Source organism: Pestalotiopsis fici, assembly GCF_000516985.1.
Source record: "Pestalotiopsis fici W106-1 unplaced genomic scaffold PFICI_Scf_4, whole genome shotgun sequence".
NCBI classification, from domain to species: Eukaryota; Fungi; Ascomycota; class Sordariomycetes; order Amphisphaeriales; family Sporocadaceae; genus Pestalotiopsis; species Pestalotiopsis fici.
The window spans coordinates 1643243-1662099 of NW_006917094.1; the positions used below are offsets into that span (position 1 = coordinate 1643243).

The 18857-nt window shown below is 50.9% G+C and overlaps 8 protein-coding genes across 8 annotated transcripts; 2 read left to right on the plus strand and 6 right to left on the minus strand.

The window, feature by feature from the left end:
* Positions 1-292: 292 nt before the first annotated feature.
* On the plus strand, positions 293-1398 carry PFICI_06479 (uncharacterized protein; the record flags this gene model as incomplete). Its single annotated transcript, XM_007835060.1, has 3 exons — positions 293-425; positions 481-840; positions 890-1398. The coding sequence occupies 3 exons, from the start codon at positions 293-295 to the stop codon at positions 1396-1398; spliced, it is 1002 nt and encodes a 333-aa protein (XP_007833251.1).
* A 1099-nt stretch (positions 1399-2497) lies between these two features.
* PFICI_06480 (uncharacterized protein) lies at positions 2498-3220 on the plus strand (the record flags this gene model as incomplete). The annotated part of the gene is made up of 1 exon (XM_007835061.1): positions 2498-3220. The coding sequence occupies one exon, from the start codon at positions 2498-2500 to the stop codon at positions 3218-3220; it is 723 nt and encodes a 240-aa protein (XP_007833252.1).
* A 1179-nt stretch (positions 3221-4399) lies between these two features.
* Positions 4400-8215, minus strand: PFICI_06481 (uncharacterized protein; the record flags this gene model as incomplete). The annotated part of the gene is made up of 2 exons (XM_007835062.1): positions 4400-4540; positions 4595-8215. The coding sequence occupies 2 exons, from the start codon at positions 8213-8215 to the stop codon at positions 4400-4402; spliced, it is 3762 nt and encodes a 1253-aa protein (XP_007833253.1).
* A 1729-nt stretch (positions 8216-9944) lies between these two features.
* On the minus strand, positions 9945-10280 carry PFICI_06482 (uncharacterized protein; the record flags this gene model as incomplete). Its single annotated transcript, XM_007835063.1, has 1 exon — positions 9945-10280. The coding sequence occupies one exon, from the start codon at positions 10278-10280 to the stop codon at positions 9945-9947; it is 336 nt and encodes a 111-aa protein (XP_007833254.1).
* A 261-nt stretch (positions 10281-10541) lies between these two features.
* On the minus strand, positions 10542-10831 carry PFICI_06483 (uncharacterized protein; the record flags this gene model as incomplete). Its single annotated transcript, XM_007835064.1, has 3 exons — positions 10542-10569; positions 10623-10692; positions 10750-10831. 3 exons carry the CDS (start codon positions 10829-10831, stop codon positions 10542-10544), a joined length of 180 nt encoding a protein of 59 aa, XP_007833255.1.
* Positions 10832-12984: 2153 nt separating this feature from the next.
* On the minus strand, positions 12985-13335 carry PFICI_06484 (uncharacterized protein; the record flags this gene model as incomplete). The annotated part of the gene is made up of 1 exon (XM_007835065.1): positions 12985-13335. The coding sequence occupies one exon, from the start codon at positions 13333-13335 to the stop codon at positions 12985-12987; it is 351 nt and encodes a 116-aa protein (XP_007833256.1).
* A 2449-nt stretch (positions 13336-15784) lies between these two features.
* PFICI_06485 (uncharacterized protein) lies at positions 15785-16772 on the minus strand (the record flags this gene model as incomplete). The annotated part of the gene is made up of 2 exons (XM_007835066.1): positions 15785-16399; positions 16476-16772. The coding sequence occupies 2 exons, from the start codon at positions 16770-16772 to the stop codon at positions 15785-15787; spliced, it is 912 nt and encodes a 303-aa protein (XP_007833257.1).
* Positions 16773-17844: 1072 nt separating this feature from the next.
* Positions 17845-18417, minus strand: PFICI_06486 (uncharacterized protein; the record flags this gene model as incomplete). The annotated part of the gene is made up of 1 exon (XM_007835067.1): positions 17845-18417. One exon carries the CDS (start codon positions 18415-18417, stop codon positions 17845-17847), a length of 573 nt encoding a protein of 190 aa, XP_007833258.1.
* Positions 18418-18857: the final 440 nt, after the last annotated feature.

The following is an 18857-nucleotide window of genomic DNA, read 5'->3' on the forward strand; positions in this document are numbered from 1 at the left end:
TGATATCGTCACCCAATTACCAATACAGCCTCATAAGACCGCTCCATATCTCTCATCTCCATTAAAACACAACAAGCTGGGTCGGAAAACGTGCTGCAGCATGCTGTGACGTGCTGCAGCATGCTTTGAAGCCATTTGAGCCCCCAGCATATTTTGATTGTCCTCTAGCCAGCCGTTTCAACAATCGAAGCCATCAGTTTCAGCAGCTATTTGATTTCCCCAGACTCAAATCATTCCGCTCCTTCCTTTTCCTTCCTTCTTCATGGCTGTAAGTCAGGCAGCCTCAAGCATCATGACTACCATCGCCGCCGCGGGTCTCATTGACCCATACGAAGTTCCCTCGTCGCCGTCGCCGTCGCCACCTCCGCCTCCGCCTCCCCGAAAGAGGGCTCGTGGAGCCATACCGAAGCCCAAACCTCCCCCCGGTACGTCTGTTAACCCATGGGAGAGGTACAAACGGTAGCTAACGGTGACATGTAGAGCCTGCAACTGCTTGGGAAGCTGTCTGGAGCGCCTACAATGCCGTCAGACAGAAGTATCCTACACTACAATCGCGGCCAACTGCCAGAAGCGTCCGCGGTCTCCTGGACCTCCCGGTCGTGAGACCGTTACGATATGATAGACAAAGCGTTCGCAGAAGCGACTTCAACCTCCCCCCCGGCGCCCCTCAAAGTGGCAACCGCAATCTGAAAGCTGCGCTGTTGCAGGTGTCCAGTGCTGCTGCGCAGCAATCGTGTTCTCGTTGTGTGCAGCACAAGAACCTGTGGGACGTTTGTGTGGATACTGGTGAGGGCTGCTGTGCTGGTTGTTTGTGCAATGGCCAGAAGTCCAATTGCGCCTGTATGTACATCATACTCTTGCGATAATCTTAACTAACATGCAACCACAGTCCCAGATGTCCAAGATGAAGGAGGAGAAGGAGAAGGAGAAGGAGCAGAAGGACAGGAAGAAGGACAAGAAGGAGGAGAGAATGGCCTACCCTTCCTCGAAGACATCCCAGAGGAGGCCCCAGAACCACAGGTTCACGGAGGAAAGTCCTCCTTGGGGCAGGAGGCCTCTGCATCTGTCCGCCCAACGGATGCAGAGCGGCGTCTGCAGTTAGATGCCATGACGGATGTGGAGCGGGCGGACGCTCTACATAAAGCAGTGCAAGATCTTCGTCTCTTGTACGAGAGAAGAGCCCCAGAGGCCGGCAGCGACGAGGACGAGGACAAGGACACCGCCGCCCCCACCACCACCACCATCACCAACACCAACAAGACCAATGACGACGACGATGATGATATGGGAGATGATTTTGGCCGGTTTATCGGCAATGAGATCGAGGATGGCGACGCTTGTATTGAAGCAATGTTGGATTGGGCTGCAAATGGCATGAATATGGATAGTAATGAATGATGCATGTTCTCTGCTGTTGTCCGTCAATCAACTGTCACTTCTCATAAACATGCTGCTCGTGATATTAAGTACAACCACCACATTTCGCAGCTGTGGCATGCAGAGAACTTTTAGCAAATATACTCTGTACGCAGATGATAACCCCAGTTTCAGTGCAGACAAAAGCATCGACTCGGAATGCATGCGGGAAAGTGTCTCGCGATCAAGGTGAGAATTTCTTTTTCCAAGTACGGAATAGAGGCGGGAAATTGGATGACGGACAGCCAGTCCATGATTGGATTGCAAGGACTCCCTTGCCGCGAGGATGCGATCATCGACCAAGATGGCGCTGATTCACTCAACTCCTTTGCTTTCTTCGGCTTGGCTATAATTGCGATAATACGGCATGCACGGTATTTCCAATGCGGTTACTCTCAGAGAGACGCAGGCGCCTTGCATATCGTGAGGATGATAAGTGACAATGCTTTGCTTAGGAAAAGCAAGTGACAACACAGATCCAGAATCAACTCGAGTATATGCAGTACGATTTCAAGCGGCCACATTACATGTCGCTAGGGGTATGCCAGACAAATCACGAGATGCCAATGCCCGGATATCCTCCGGCCGGTGCGCATTGCGTGAAATTGGAGGCTGGTTACTTTTTGCAGGTAGGTATGGCTATATTGCTGGGATTTTCTTTTTCCCCTGGCCTGTGCTGTATACGTACAAGATCGATATGCTTGCTCCAATGGTCGAAGAGATCGTGGCCGCCGCCAAGAATTCCATCCTAATGGCTGTCATTAAGAGACTCATTCCTACCTGCCGTGAATACATGCGAGGGCATCCAAAAAGGCCGTGTTTTCTTTTTTGTCTCTTGTTAAACAAGGCTTGGGTCGTTGATGATGAGTCCGGCTTAACAATAAGTCTAGCAAAAGAAAGCAGCCGACATGATCGAGGGACCGCGATGAGTAAAAGACGGCTATAAGATACCCTCTTGATGCCGAATCCTGGGGACCATTACGGTCATCAAACCATCTAGCACTTGTACCTCAATCATATTGCTTTCATCTGCCCTCCCAACATCAGCCTGTTCGCATTCCTTGCACTTCCAAATATCACCATGTCCAACTTTGACGCCCGTAACGACGCCCTCGAACGGCAGCAAGCCGTCAACGTGGCTTCTATACATGGGCCCTTCTGTCCTGGTAATCTCTGGGACTTGGGATACCAGCTTGAGTGGAGTTTCGATGCAGCAGAAGACATAGACAGTCTCCACGACGCTGTTGCGCTCGCCCAGTCCACTCTCAAGGACAACCCCAACTGGCAATCCGAACCTGATCGTTACATCATCCTGAGCTATTTCGGAAGACTCCTGCATCGCAGTTTCAACGAGACCGGGAATGCGCTCCACCTCCACACGTCCATTCACATGTTCCGGCTGGCCGTTGATGCTGATATCCCGGACAAAGCTCAGCTTGCCTTGATTTTCAGCACGATTGGGTGCGTATTTGGTGCACAATATGGCCAGACAAGGAATTTGGACGACCTCCAACAGGGTCTGGACATGTCGGTTCAAGCGGTGGACGTGGTCCCGGAAGACCACCCCACAAGTAGGATATTCTGCAGCAATATGGGGACGTTTCTCTCACGTCGCTTCCTCGCCACCAGTGACATCAAAGACTTGGAGGATGCAGTAGATGCAGTATGGCAGGCGTTTAAGAAGATACCTCGAGGGTACCCTTCTCGAGCCCCGCTGCTTTGGCGGCTGTATAGGGAGCTGGAAAAGGCTGTGAATAAGGAGCTGCGAATAGTTGATGATGCAGAGATAGTCGAGATTGAGTGATGGGCGAAGTATGAGGGGGAGTAACAGCGAAAGCACCACTCGTGGATGTACTGCTAAGGATGAGGTCGGGTTTGTCTGCGATAAAAGTGTTGTTTTTGTTGATAGGTATTTTATTTTGTTGAAAACAGCTATGCATGTCAAGTCAGTTACGTATATCCAAGGTTTCACAATGCTAGGTATCCACATTTGCCCAATTCTAATCGCGATCCGATTGCTGTTTCAGCTTCTTCAACACCTTCACCTTCAACACCTTCGAGAGTCCGCTGCGACCCTATGCCTTGCCCCATCGTCACGATGGCATCATTTTTATCGCCGTCATTGAAGCAGAGAGCTTCTTGTTATCACCCGCTGAGGGTGTGTTAGCGTTTCCGCGTTCCCCACGTCCAGATGCCGATGGACGAACGGCGAATACCGTGCCCCGACCACCAGTACGTACTCGGGAGCCGAGTACACTCAACCTACCACGGTCCCACAAACTGCACAATCTATTGTCGCATCCCATTAGTAACCCATTTGGCCGAAAGATCCATCGCCAGGACTTTCGCGCTTTACCGTCGATTCGCGTGCGGGTGAAAACCTCTAACCACCTGTTTACAACTCTCTGTTCATAACGGAGTTGGTATAGTAACCTTCGACTTCCGACATGAGTCCTTAGAGCCAGCACACCCCCTGCCATAAGCTCAAAGAAAGCGCACTGTCGGTGGAGTGAGGCTACAGGTCTCTGCAAAATCTCGTAAATCCGTAAATCAGAAGGCCCTTTGAGCTCATCTATCCCTCGCCATTCCATACTTCGTCCTTGTCACGCACGTTAGATTGCAAGTCTCAACAGGAGTGACCTGAATAGTGAGATTCTCAGCTAACCTAGGGAGGCGCAGTCGGATTAGTTGCTCGTCACAAAGTTACATTAATCAATGTTTGCATTCAGCCGAAAACAGTCAATTACGATGAGCTTTTGACACCAGCCAAACTCCATAAATCAACCAAACTCCAACTCCGATCTAGAACGTCAAGCAAGCCATGCCTCCCAAAGATGCAGACCCCCAAATCAGCCAAACTCCAACTCCTGGAAATGTCAAGCAAGCCATGCCCCCCAAAGGTGCAATCCAGCACCCCTCTTCACAAGACGATATCATCACGCGCCATATACACAATCTCACCCAAGCGCTGCGAATTTCCACCTCACTGCGGACTAGGCGTGGGCCGCAATGGCAGAGCCACCTCCGCCAAGGACGTCTTCCTCGGTTTGTCTGGCGTCTTGGCCGGTGGTGAGAGCACGTCCTGAGACTCGTCTTCCCAGTTTTCCGACGTCCTGCTTCTTTTCTAGTTACGGTCAGCATGGGACCAATACTAACAAAAGCGAGTAGTGGAACTTACCCGCCGATGGGGGCGTGGTGGTGTGGCGTGCGATAAGGCCTCCCCGGTGTCACCAGCGCCACGTGTCTGAAGACCTTGAGATGTCGACGACGACGGAACGGAGGCTACCGCCTTACCTTGCTGACTCATGGAGATTCTGGGCCGGAACGGCGTCATCCTCTCAGGGATGGCATCGATCTCGGCCTGTATATCTGCAGACGGCGGCCGTTCCTCCCACGGGGGGATCTCGCCGCATTGGTGAAGTCCGCGAACCACGTCGTCCAAGAATATCTTGGAGCAAGTCTCACACCTGGAGTGGCTCTCAAGGTGCTTATCCAGGTCCTCTTTGTGGGCACATCGGAATTGACAGCCTTTGATAGTGCAAAGGGGGTGGAACATGCCCAGATGCCCTCTCTTCGTTGACGTTGAGAGGTTAGACAAATCTTTATCGCAAAGCATGCATTTTTCGCCATCCTTGCTCTTGACGATCCACCCGAGATCCGTGTCCCTTCTCCAGTGCCCTGTGATCCCACAAGATGGATAATCTCTGGAGTCATCCTCGATCCTGCTGGTATCGATGGTCTTGGCGTCGCTTGGCCCACCCTCACTGGCGTCGCTGGGCCTATCTTCATTGGCGTTATCCTGGACTATGGTGACTTTTAGGAGTTTCTGGTGCCATTTTTGGTTATGGTCATCGAGGTCTGAGGCCTGGCCAAAGAGGCACCTACATGCGCTGCACCAGACGGTCTTATGCTGTTCCTGCATATGATTCCTGAACTGCTCCGCTACGAAAAACTGTCTCCGAAAGCCAGTCTCCTGACAAAGAAGGCACTCCAAATTCACCTCCCCGTGAGATTTGAGGTGACGAGGAAGTCTGCTCATACAGACAACGACCCCGCATTTCATACAGCGTGCAGGGCGTGAATGCTTGTGGCCCCGGTGGATGGCCTCTGCTTCGTCGCTATCGGGATACTCCATCACGATATGGGCATGCAGGTCAATTTTGGTCAGGAATTTCAGAGTACAATTGTTGCACTCGTGATTATGGGCCTCTTTTTCGTGTCTTTTACAATTGTACTTGGCTGAACCCCCCGAAAACCCCCGCCGGCAGTATTGGCAACTCTCAGCAGCCTCAAGGATATCGTGCTCGATAAAAAGGTGAACTTGCAGCACTGATGAGGTGGTGAACGTTTTATTGCAGTGCTCATCTGGGCATTTCTGGACATTGCCGCGAAAGTGGAAAAACCGCATATGTCTGAGAAAATGTTCTGCACTCGAATACGACTGGCCAGAATTGCACCCTTGAGGACAAACAAGATGGTTTCCCCAGTATGCCAGGCAGTCCTCGTAATCGGCCTGGTCGATTTGATTGACATCGATGCTAGCTTTATCGCCAGATTCGACACTCCGGCGAGAGTGCTGGTTTTGGTAATGTCGCGCGAGATCCCCGATAGATTGGAGGGTAGCATTGCAAGAACGGCACTGAAGTTCGTGGGACCTCGTAGGATCCAGCCACGGCTCGACATCGAGGAGTATCGACGAAGAGTACTCCTTATCCGGGGGTCGCGTAGCCCGTAGCTCGGTTTCAGGCACCGTCCAGACTCTCTTACCGAAGGCTTGGTCAATCTTCCACAACGGATGCTCACATGGGATCCGTTTGAACACCTGATCCATATGATCCCGGGTGCTCAAATGGTAGTTATAATCAGAATTGTTCGTAATCGAACAATCGATTGTAATTGAACACTTCTCCCAGTCAATATCCGTTGGGTCGAAACCCGGGTCCGTAACGGGCTTGTTAGCAAGTCCGGTATACATCACGACGCCGTGATCTGTCGATTTGCAAAACGCAGCGGAGTTAGCGTGGTGTCGCCAAGGCACTATCGGTAGACGCCGGCGGTCCACGATTGCTTCAACAGCAACTTCGCGTAGCACTGCAGGATCCGAAACGTTGCGTCCTTCGCACTTAAACTTATCGATTTTCATTCGCAATCGAAAGCAAGTGATATTTGCTACCCAGTATAGCAACTTGGCGGCACACAGGCCGTTCTCTTGTAGACCACAAACGAGCGCCCAGAAATCACACCCATGTATGTAGTACCCTAAGCGCGTGTTGAGCCAATCGCGGAGGTCATCCCAACTCCAGCCGAAGGCCTCTGCTGTAGCTCGTGTGAGGGGGTTAAAAGGGAAAAAGACCCAGTCCTCGGCGTTCTGGATGGTACAACATAATAAAAACTCGTCTTCTGTGAATCCGTGTTTCGCTGCAATCTTGATCAAGTTGTCCTGGAGGGTGGCAACGTCGAGGTCGTCTTCATGTCTGGCCCAGAATCGACCCTTCAGCATATTATTAGGACTTGATACTTCAAGCAGATCTCGGACGCGCTGCTTTCCGCTCGCTAGGTCGATTGGAGTTCCGGTCCTGAGCTGCTCCAGAATCGTACGACCCTTTTTCTGGTTATAGGCATAACTCCATGCCGCGTGGCGCAATTTGTGCTTGTGTTGACATTTCTGTTGCCTCTCCAATATTGCCAAATTCGTCGCAGAATTAACCAGCCACTGCATCCGTTGTAGCTTTTCCTCGGCAGAAATTATCGTATTTGCAGAAACGCGCATCATCTCGGCGGTCAATGGCAGCACTATTATCGAGTGATTGCCTTTCGCCAAATTGAGAAATGACTCGATGGGCACGATGTTCGACTCGACGTGGTAACCCAACTTGCCACTCGGCGCCACACCAAAAGGGTATACGGCGTCAATCGATATTGACGTTGGTCCTGGATCGAGTCGCAACAGCTTGCCAGTGTATGTCGAACGCACGCAGAACACGTCTTTATCCTGATCTGGTTTGTGAAATGAACGGAGGAGGTGGTCCGATAGTTGCTGTTTATGGTCTGCGAAGCTGTTATAGATGATTTTGGTTTTGTCGATTTTCTGGTCAAATTCAAATGATCCCTCGATATTCTTCTTGACCTTTCTGATCATCCACTTCTCCGGAATCATGCGAATTGCAACGGCCCGGGGCGCCGGATGCGGCGGCTTCATGCTGGTGCGACCACGCTTCTTCAGCAGAGCCAGATCGATCTCACCCTTCAACAGCTTCCTCTGAAAAATGTTATACAAACTGTCCGTTCCTTTGGATTCATGAGCGTTACCATCATCAGCGCCCGACGCAGTACCAAGTCCAAGATCAGTGGCATCAATAGTGACGAGCCCGAACTCCTGAGTTGTATCATCGTCGCCATGTAGCAACATTTCCGCCTTGATCTCATCGAGATCATCAGAGGCAAGGATGACATTCTCCTCGTAGTCGTCGTCGTCCTCATAGTCGTCGTCGTCGCCATCGTCTGGTACATCATTTGACGGGAACTCTTGAGGTCTTTCACCTTCGTCGTCATCTTCACTATTCTGGCTCTCCGTGGCAATAGCTTTGCCTTTGCCTTTCGCTCTAGAACTAAGCCTAGAGCTCGACCTCGAGCCAGCAGTAGAGGAGGCTCTGGAGGCAGCCGTAGAGCCGGTGCGGGAAGCCACTCTTGAGCCAGCGGTCGAAGCGGCTCTCGAACTAGCACCAGAGCTGGGCCCAGGTGTTGCGTTACCTCTGCTTGCACCCCTGCCCCTGCCTCTGGCACGTCGAGTTCCTGCCATGCCGCGATGCAAAAATATCTGAGAAAGAAGTTAGGATAAGAGTTTTGTCGGAGTGGGCGGTGGAGCTCGGGGAAGGAGAACGAACCTCAAGAGATAAGTTTTATGTTACAAGCAGGGTCAACCCAAGCTCTCTGGTATGCAGAAAGGCGCACTGAGACGGGACACTCAAGAGATGGGTCACTTTAGTATCTTTGGACAGACGATACCCAAGCATAACAGGACTTGGGCGAACAGAGATCTGCAGACACGGCAAAGTATCTCAAGCGAGTTCTCAAGTGAGTTGTCAAGTGAAGGTCTCGAGAGAAGTTGTCAAGTGTGAAGTTGTCAAGTGTGAAGTTGTCAAGTGTGAAGTTGTCAAGTGTGAAGTTGTCAAGTGTGAAGTTGTCAAGTGTGAAGTTGCCAAGTTGAAGTTGTCAGGAGAAATGGTCAAGTGAATTTTTCAAGAGGAAAGATCTGAGATATATATACACATGTCTCTGCCTGGGGCTTCAGATGTCTCGTTGTCAAGGTCTGCGCATAGACTGCCTGTTTACGCCTGACTATGGCTGGCTTGCTTGTCTGCGAAGATTTCCCAAGCTGCACCTCACTATACATCAATTTTTCACTCAAAACTAATTTGACTACATTATGGCTACAATACTACATCCAGTATTTGAGTATCATCTCACCCTCTTTACGAGATAAGATACAGAATCTCAACACAGTCACAAGTCTATTAGACATACCTTGACCTTGAAAAGAAGACTTGATTAAGTCCCTTGTTTGTTGATGGTCTGTTCTTTTGATTGTGAGGCACTTGCAGACCGATGGATAACGGCTTTGTGAGGAGGCGAGCAATCACACGTCTGCTGCAGCTAGGATATGTAGCCTACCTAGGTGGAGAAAAAAGACTTAGCAAATAAGACTGATGATGCTTTATTATTTTTTGTCAGGTATTTGCAGGCAGATGGATGCCTTTGCTGCCTTTGCTGCCTTTGCTGCCTTTGCTGCCTTTGCTGCCTTTGCTGCTTGCTTCCGGCCTGGCCTCCCGATATGTTGATTTGTTTTGGGCTGGTCTGCTCTCCACTTGTGTCGTCTATCGCGGATGCCAAATAAACGTGCCAGGCTGGCGACTTGGACGTCAGAACTTGTGATATAATATGTAGTGGTAGGCCGCCAGACCGCATGGCATTTGCGAAGGCACAGCCCGCCAAGCGTCGTTTGTAATAAGCCTAGATTTCTCTGCTTAATTGGTGCTCGGTGCTTTGGCAATTCGATATATACGTATTTAGCATTCGGCGTCTGCACCTTCCCGTCCGGCATATGCACCTGGTGAATTATATTGGGAGGCTCGCTGTGAGCAACTATAGCCAAGACAAACATCGAGACCCACCTTATGGCTTCGTGCAGCATGTCCTAGCATGTTGCGACGGATATGATGATGATAATCAGCGATTCAGAAATGCAAATACGCTTAAAAATACGCTTATACGCACATCCGAGCCGATGAATATTATGTGGCAGAGTTGGGAAGAGACGAAGTAAAGATCTGATAGGGTAGATGTGGACTTTACAAACATGGCATTATGCCCCGAACCAATATTTCCATTCTCGCATCCGCAGCTGCAGAGTGTTTGTCTATGATTTTCTGCCACTGTTTCCTCTATGCATGTCTCCTTCAGATAGTCTCAAGCACAGTCCCTTATAGCGTATATCACCAGACTAGACTTCTGCACTTTGCCTAGGTCCTCTACTCTTGCATGCCGGAGTCCCTCGTCCCCGATCCAGGAAATCCAAGCCACGTCAGCGGCGACAGTCGTGAGAGCGACAATAATGCAGCTTCGTTTCCCATCTTCATTGGCTCACCTGTGCGGAATGCAAACACCGAGGCAAATCTCGTATCTGTAAAGTTTCCATCGGGAGAGGCTGCACCTCTCCATTCAGGACGCAGCGACTCTGCAAGCACGAATCCACGCTGCCAGTATAGATGCCCAAGTGTCCTTGTGACGCCGCTGACGACTTTCAGGCACGACGTCACGATCTTTCCCTGGGACTGATCAAGTGTGGCTCTGCTAGGACTCGGCATGACAAGCCATAGTACCGAGAACATAAGCAAATCACAATCACCAGAGTCATAAGAAAGCACGTTTGCAGGGCAGAATAATGCATAATGAATTGCTTCATAATAATAGTAAACCAACACAAACCAACCGCTGAAACAAGTGCTCAGCCTACCCCCAACAAATTGCGAATATCGTTATTTCCTTCTTAGACCATTACTACTATTGCTGCTGCTGCTGCTGCTGCTGCTGCTGCTAGGCGCTAGGCGGGCGGGCGAGCTGCTGGCTCACAACTTCTTTGTGCTGGCGCATTGTCTGCGATCGAATTTAGTATCAATGATCAAGCACATTTGGATCGACCCACTTACGTCTTCACTGGCGGTGCCAGATTGGAGATCTTCCAGAAAGATCGCCACAGCCGAGCGGGCACGCGCGGGACTATGTAATGACCTCGTTAGACAATTTTGTAGCCATCACCATGCTTAAAGACCTTACACTTTGCGACAGGGCCGGACGCTGTCGCCATGTACACATTGCCAGTAGCAATGCCTACCAACTGCGTCGAGGCAGGCGCCATCGGAGCGGCCAGCGAGAGCTTCGACGACGCAAGCCAGGCACGGGACCCGGCGGCGCGCACCGGCGCGAGGGGGGGACGAACCGGCACCTGCACGCTGTCTGTGGTTCCGATTTATGCTGGCCAAAGGCCGGGCGCGTCGGATGCGGCGGATGCGGCGGCGGGAGGTGCGACGAGTAATTGGCATCGTGGGGTTAAAGTGCTTGTTATGTTTATTTGTACGTAATCTGCATGTTGATCAGCATTGTGTCACTTCTTGCCATTTGCCAGGCTCGAGGATGGGGGCTGGGCAGGGGGCCTTACGAGTTTGTTTGATGGTTGAAAAAGAACAAGAGGAACCGCCAGAAGCCGCAGCGTGGAATCATTTGTTGTGTGCCCATCAATCCATTGTTTTGCAGACAATCTATTTCGTCGAGTTCGACAACTAGCTGTGGCCAATAGATGAAGCTCAAAGCACCCTATTCGTTTCAGATATAATGATGGTTCGCATAGTCTTCACGAGGATTTGGTTTTTGAAGAGATGATCAAGCGACGCAAAGGCACCCATCTCGATCAAGTGTGCGAATGCTGGCATGACAGCTCAGGTGACAGTAATGCAGAATTTGAGTGGAGTATGGTTTGGATGGTCAATTAGAAAGCAGAGTGGAAAGTACGAATGGTAAACGTGTTGAGTAATATTGCGATGGAGAGCCAAGAGCAAAGAGTTATTTGCATCCCCATCACTTTCATTTTACAGAGTCAATAGTAAACAGCTATTTGATTAAAGAGTTTGAATAAGGTGTCCTGGAATCAGACTATCGCATCGGATGCTCATCTTTACAAGCTTCGTACCCCGGCAGCATCCTTCCTAGCCAGCTTGATAATCCTCTCGCCAATCCGTTCGATTCACCCACTCCTCAGAAATAAAGACCTGTCTCGTCGAGGATCATACTGCCTAGCGTTCTGTGAGTAGACCCCCCTCTTCGAAGATAAGGTGTCCTGGAATCAAGACACCACAACCAAAATTGGCCGTCTTAACAAGTTTGGTTCCACCAGTAGACTCGTTGACCGTTAATATATTTGCGAAGGGGGCTGGACAGTATGTCCTGAATTTTGGTCTCCGAGAACCACTCTTGAGGTTTAAAAACCTCTAGGAGCACAGCCGGCACGTTTGAGGTCCCCCCACATTCACTCCAAGCTCAGCATTGGGATGGTGATTCGAAGACTGAGATCATCTTCTGATAAATAAACAGCCCGGATCTACGGAACTGTAGCAGAAGAACAATCTCTTAAAGTCGTCGGGGGCGGACTCCCATCGTCGCATATGGCAACCCAGGTTCGTGGCGCCCATGCGTGCATAGTCATGCACTTCATCATCCACTTGGGCCTTTGTTGGATACAAAGTCTTGAAATCCGGTGCTCGGCTACAGGCTGGAAGAGCCGAGGTGACATTGCTCATGGAAGCAATATCAAAGCCCATCAATTATAGCTGCAGTCACGGTCGTGGCTGCTGTATGCTGGATATCTGTGATGGGTGGACGTAGGTGGACCATTGGAAAGGCTGGCTTGTGGGAGGGCCGGTGTGCTCCAGGGGGTCTGTTGTCCTTAAACACGACGACATTTTCGAATCAGCCTGCTCGAATTTTGTTTGGATATCGCCCCGTTCCGCAACTATGAGCTTTTTTGCTCTTTGTAGTAAACTCAATTGATGCGGGTATGTGTTGGAAGCGGCCTTCGATCTCTTCGACTGCTGGTCCCGCGCCTCAAGCTCCTTGCCCTTATTGTGATACTCGAGTTGATACTTGTATCTCCAGAACAGACCTTCAACAACCTTATGCATAGAATCCATGGCAGGCTGTTGTGCCGGGCATATTGCTTTTAAAGCCGGCATGGTGCTGTTGCTTGGACTAGAAGGACGGGACGCAGCTGGTTTAGAGGTACCTGGAGAGTCAAGGTTATTGAAGAACTTTTGCTGGCCATATGCAAATATTGCGTGGCGATGACATAGAGGGCTTACCTGTTATATAGGTCGCTAACTCTGAGAGCCTTAGATCCACAGTCCACAGTCGTGGCTGCCTTATGAGGGATGGCGTCGCAAGTCGTCGAGTTCTACTCATCTTTGGCGTCGAGCTCTGCTTAATATTAGTATCAGTCAAAGTTTTGGAAAAGGATAAGACTCACTTGTACACTGTCGAGAAAACCCCAAGTCTTGTCCGGTTCTCATAACAGATATCCGTAATAACAGGCTGAGGAGCTGAAGACGCAGGCTGGAGGCGCGGAGAGGTCGTCCGCACCGTCTGGGGTTGCGCACCTGCGCGCATATAAGTCTCGCCGCAGCAAATCTGCTGCGACTCTGGTTGGTGACTGTCGTCGCCAGAGATTTCTGCCATCATCTGGATGAACAGGTGGCTGTAGGGCTTGCCGTGATGGGCATCACAATGGGCGCCTTCGGTCGAACGGGAGAGCCATCGACAGCCTTTGTCGGCGGCTGCTGGTTGGGAGAGACTTTTACTTAGAGCAGCGGGCATGGCCTTAAAGAAGCCAAAGATGCTCGGCCATGCCCGCTTCTTGTCTTCCTCTTCCTTCAGCTACTCCTACTGTCTCAGCGCTCTCAGCCATTCTCTCGGACTTCACGCTCGGCGTGGGCCCGGATCTTGGCATCTTAGTATCATCTCCAGGTGACACGATATTTCTTATTAGGAAGGCTTACCTAGTGTGGCAGGCGTCATGCCACTGGTGCTGAGGGAGGAGCAATGCTGTGCTTCGCGTCTTAGCATCATCTCTCAGTGGAGGGTATGGTAGCTGTGATGGCTTACTGTGGCAGGCGTCATGCCACTGGTGGTGAGGGAGGTGCTTCGCGTCTTAGCATTATCGTCTTATCATCATCTCTAAATGGTAGGTATGATATCAGGATGACTTACTATGGCAGGCGTCATGCCACTGGTGCTGAGTAACATGGGTGAAAGGTGCCAAAGCCGTCAAGTCCTCGAGCTCGAGCACTAACTAAGGGTCAGAGGTGGAGGTACAAAGCGTCGAAGATGATGATGGCTTCTGTACCAAAACGAGTCCTACTCGCTCCACGAAAGGGGCTATCAGATATTATGGGCAAGTATGACCTATATATAAAAAGAATTGTGAAAGCTGAAAGAGTTGTAGCCAGCCACAGCTATGTAGGTTGGTCTTGGTGTTTAGCCATGAGGAAGCATTGGAGATGTGGGAAGAAAGGTAAATGGAGTTGTGATGATGGGGAAAAGATGTGAGAGAAGGATTTGGAATTAGAGAGGAGGGGAGAGGTATAAATAGAAGTCAGGTATAGTACGTACCTCATTGATTGTACGCGTGTAAATGTAGCATCTCCAAGTCCAACAAATGCCAAGCAGGATCAAGGCGGAGCGACCTGCCTGGTCCCGATGCCAATGCCAAACATGAAAACACAAACACTGCAAACACTGCAAGTCTGCCAATCAGCCGCGACTAGCCTGCGGAAAGCTTGGCTGGAGCAATCAAGACTCTGTAAAAGGTTTATCTCTGTCGCTTTGTGAAAATAGATGCTATTTGTGCCAGCTTCGTTTTCATCCATCTCATTCAGCTCGATCGGAGTAGAGCAACCTGCAATTATACAACCAGTCGGGGTATGTCTCTGGCTGGAGCAAAAAAGATTGAGGTCAAGCAACATCTTATTTCTCTAGCTTTGCCGGAGATCAGACTGTGTAACCGCGGTCAAGATGGAATCACACCGGATGAGAGAAAGTGAGGCGACTAGGCAGCTTGGCGGGTCGAGCTCGATGGAATCAAATGGCCACGTGGTCGGGGAATTCGACCCCGATGGCAACAAGCAGAGAGATGTCATCATCAACAGGGGGACTTATTGCATATAGCCGCGAATTCATGCTACGGGCCGGTACAGATACGTACCCTGATGATCTGATCGGCTTTAATAATCGCCGATGCTGATGAATCTGTCGAGTGGAACAGCAGAATGGCAAGAAGGGGTACCTATGTATGCTGAGACCAAAGACTCCAACTCAGCTTCCGATTGAGGTACGCCAGTGGTGACTTGACGTTCGAGCGCGCAAAAAGAGTTTTATCTTTTTAAAAGCATCTGGAATATTTAAAACTTGAAATTAAACCTGGCGCGCTAACAACTAGACTATGGTGCCAAATTTAATCATCGCCAAATATGTCGTCGCTGTGTCACAGCTTCGGTCCTACGAGGCCGGCATGAAATATTTGCCGGCCGCCGAAATATCCGCCCAAAGGCTATTCTATAATAGAAAGATATAGAAGATGAAACTTATAATTGTTGCCCCTATATAAGCGCCGAAAAGCGACGACATTTCAACGACTCGGAAGAGTTCTAGATCTGAAAACGACGATTAACTACCGGATGCTCCACGGTATGAAAATCGGGGTTGTGCCTTGAGCAAGCATTCCCGGATGATCTAGTCTCGACCAGTCAATGCGGCTCGTCAGCTGGAAATCGACATCGTGAATCCTCGGAATCACACAGAACTCCTTTAGGCAGTGGGGTCGGGTCGGATGGGTTTAAATTCCCTAAGTTCTTCACGAAGGCTCTGTTACGATTCTACGACGTTCCCCTTCGGGCTGGAGCAGAGATGGTTGACATCCGGGAGTATGTCCGGTACCTATTACCAGTAGTAGTGTACCACACGACGTCGATCAACTTTTTGACCTTTTGCTATTTCGATATTCACAATTAGATATGCCGTAATAAGACCGTCAAGTACAAATATTGCTTTGTCAAATAGTCTCATGTTACTTTAAAGGTTTGATCTTCCGAGATCTCAAGTTCTGAGATTTCGACAAATGTAGCAAAGACTCCCAATTCCGATCAATCCCAGAGCGCAACCGTAAACCGCCCAAACTCGACGATGATATTCAATTTCCAATTGCTCCAACCACGAGTTGCTCGGCGTGTGTGATTTGAGCTCAAGCCCAGCTAGACAGCTGACTACTCTACTCTGTCTTTGCACGCTTTGTGGCAGAGCCTTGTCCCGGCTGCGCCTCCCGTTCTCTCTTGCCTGGCGTGACTGAGTTGTTCTTGGGATCAGACGAAGGTGGGGGCGATGCAGCGCCGACGGCCGGCTCAGGACGACGAGCGGCGTTGGCGCCGCGACGGACCTCTTTGGCCTTTCTCTTCCTTATGAAGGACCAGAGAGTGGTGTCGTCGGAAGAGGAGGATCCAGTGTCAGCCTGTCGTGGATCAGAGGCATCCAGGGCGGTCTTGCCACCCTGGAAGATGGAAGCAGACCGATCATCCAAGGTGAGACCAACGATTTGTGCCGGCGGGGAGGAGTTTGTTTGTTGTCCATGGTGGGAAGGGGTGGCAGGCAGTCCGACGGGGTCCGAGCTGCTCTCGTCGCCCTCTGATCCCGACTCTGTCGTGTCGTCTGGGCCAAGAACCCTGTAGGGTGGTGTCTCTTGTTTGACCTCTTTGTCGCCTTCCGAGCCCGAGTCTGTCGTGTCGCCGGCGCCGGTGATCTTGTGGGGCGAAGCTTCTCGCTTAATAGCGTGGTCGTCATCTGCAGACTCAATTTTACATTGACCTTTCTTAATGCGCTCGGACAGATGCTGCGAGGTGTTAGTTGCAGTCCGCAGTACGGTGGGCGCGACTTGCCTTGAGATGTCCTTCCGTCAGCTGGCGAACCGTCACGGGCTCCCACGGGACGTCGCCGGCTTCGCAGATGTTCTTTACCCGCTGAACAGGGTCTAGAAGGCGGGCCACCTGTTCGACTTCTTCTGGATACTCATCTGGGTCAATGCCGTAGCAGAACATGGCCATTCTGGCTGCGCGAGTGAACCTCGCGGCGGCGTGGTTGGACTCGTTGGCCTGGGGCAGCCCCAGCCACTTGGAGGCCGCAAGGATGTCATTGCCATGGCAAAGGGCGTCTGCCCATAGGAGGCACATTGGCGGTGGGCCTGGTAGAGAGGTAGCCGGAGGCATTGTGAGCCTTTGGTCTGATCAGAGCACAAACGAGGCGAGATTAGAGAGGATGTGTGGTCAGAAACCGATAAGCCGGGCGGTGTCAGAAGAGGCAGTGGAAATAATGAGAGTTTAAATACAGTTATGACTCCGAAAGGAAGACAAGCAGAGCGATCGGGACCTGCCTGCCGTTGGATGTCCCTGGGCGTAGAGCGCTGGGTGCTCCTTTGAGTCGCCTTTGGCCATGTGACTATGTATCGAATGGCAGATAAACAAAGCTGTGTGGTCAATTAGGGCAGAGTAGTCCAGGTTGTGAAGTGCCATGTTTGACACCAAGACATGCAGCTTGCGCAGCTGTAAGTGCTCGGGCTATCATCTTCCAAACCACACTGCAGCGCTGCTTTGATCACTGGGCTTTTGCGGTTGAGCAAAGTGTGATGTCGTGGGATGATATCAAAAGCGATGGGACAAGAGATCACACAAAAGGGGCTTTCAAGGTGGGAAGAATTGGATGGGCGAGATCAATCGAAAAGAGAACAAGACCGAATCTACAAACGCGCGTCCCGCTATAGCTTCAAGGCATCCACATCCGACAGGAGTGTGTATAAGCAATGGAGTGAAGACATGTCAGGCTCTGATATAGTCAGACCCGGCAGCTCCGGGCTGGCAAAGCAGCATGCAAGATCCCTTGTTGTCTTTGACCTCCTGTCGAGCACCAGAGAGATAGATAACAGCTTGACGCATAGGAAACGTTGCATGGTAAGAACTATTCAATAAGGAGATGTCAGGCAGCAAAGTAGAATTAAGCATGCAAATAGATGGGATGCAGGGCCATTCCCGTCCGACCGAAAGCCTTGCTTAGGCTTATTCATAGGCTACATCTCCACCTCGCGGTGTCTTCGTTCTTCTTGTTTGGCCTGTATGCAAAAATGAAATCCCCAAAGTCAAAGCGAATACCACTGTCTTGTCTATCCACCTTTTGTTTTTCCTCCCACTTAGATGCCGGTACTTGATCCGGCCCGAAGGAAGATGAGGTTCTCTCGAGCAGGATCGTAGCTGGAGCGGCGGGCGCGTCGAGGCGAGATTATTGGCCCTACTTTCTCTCGAAGCCGTCGTCCCCGAGCTCGAAGCCGTTCTTCTCGAGTCTGTCCGCCAAATCGGCCAGAACCTCCTGTATATTGGTCATCTTGCTGTTGACCGCGACGAATTGGGTGCTCGCGAGGTGGTAGTCTTTGAATGCCTGATCGAACTCGGCTTTGAGTCGCTCGTGCTCGCTATGGGCCAACTCGAGCTGTTGGCGAGCGATGTCGAGGTCGGACTCGCACCTCTTGAGATCTCGGTAGAGTCCATTCGCAATAGACTGCTGTACTTCTAAGGCCATCTTCTCCATATTGTTCTTTCTGCCTTGATCGCCAGGGTTGTTCGTCGTGGCCGAGCTGCCAGCCTGGGCGGGTGCGGCGCGACCATCTGTTGAACCTGCCATGTTGCCGGAGGGGCCGTTAGGGGAAGAAATACGCTGGTCATCTTGGCGCTGCTTGTCGCTTGCGGCCTGAGGGCTTTCGTCTGGCTGCTTCTCCATTGGCTTGCGGACGATGAGCTCGCCGTCAGCCCGGGGTGACCCATCAGGATCAGGAGTAGGCGAGTGGTGGGATGAGCTGGACTGCATGGCGTCTTTTTGAGAGGTAGATTAAAGCTTGTCCGATAGGGAATGATCGCGAGCGCAGAGGGTATTGCCAGATGGTGGCGATGAATCTTGAGCGGAGTCCCGGAAAGCTGAGATGCTGCCGCGGGGAGTAGAAAAGGTGAAGACGTGGAAGAGCTTCTTTACAAACGACAGACGGAAACGAGGCCTTGTCACGGATATTTCTTTTTCCAGGTAAAAAGTATTACATCGGTGGTGTGTACTTTGTAGACATGTCACTTACAACGTGCCGCGGTCGACGGGTCCCAGCATTAGTCTACGCACACCCTGGCGCTGGCCTCAAGCGATATGCAAAAATTATCTCTGCCTTTCTGTAATTGCTTATGGATCGAAATGTTGGAATGAATCTATCAAAGAGGGCAGAATAGCCGTAGTGGCCTGTGGGGTATTATACACGTAACAAT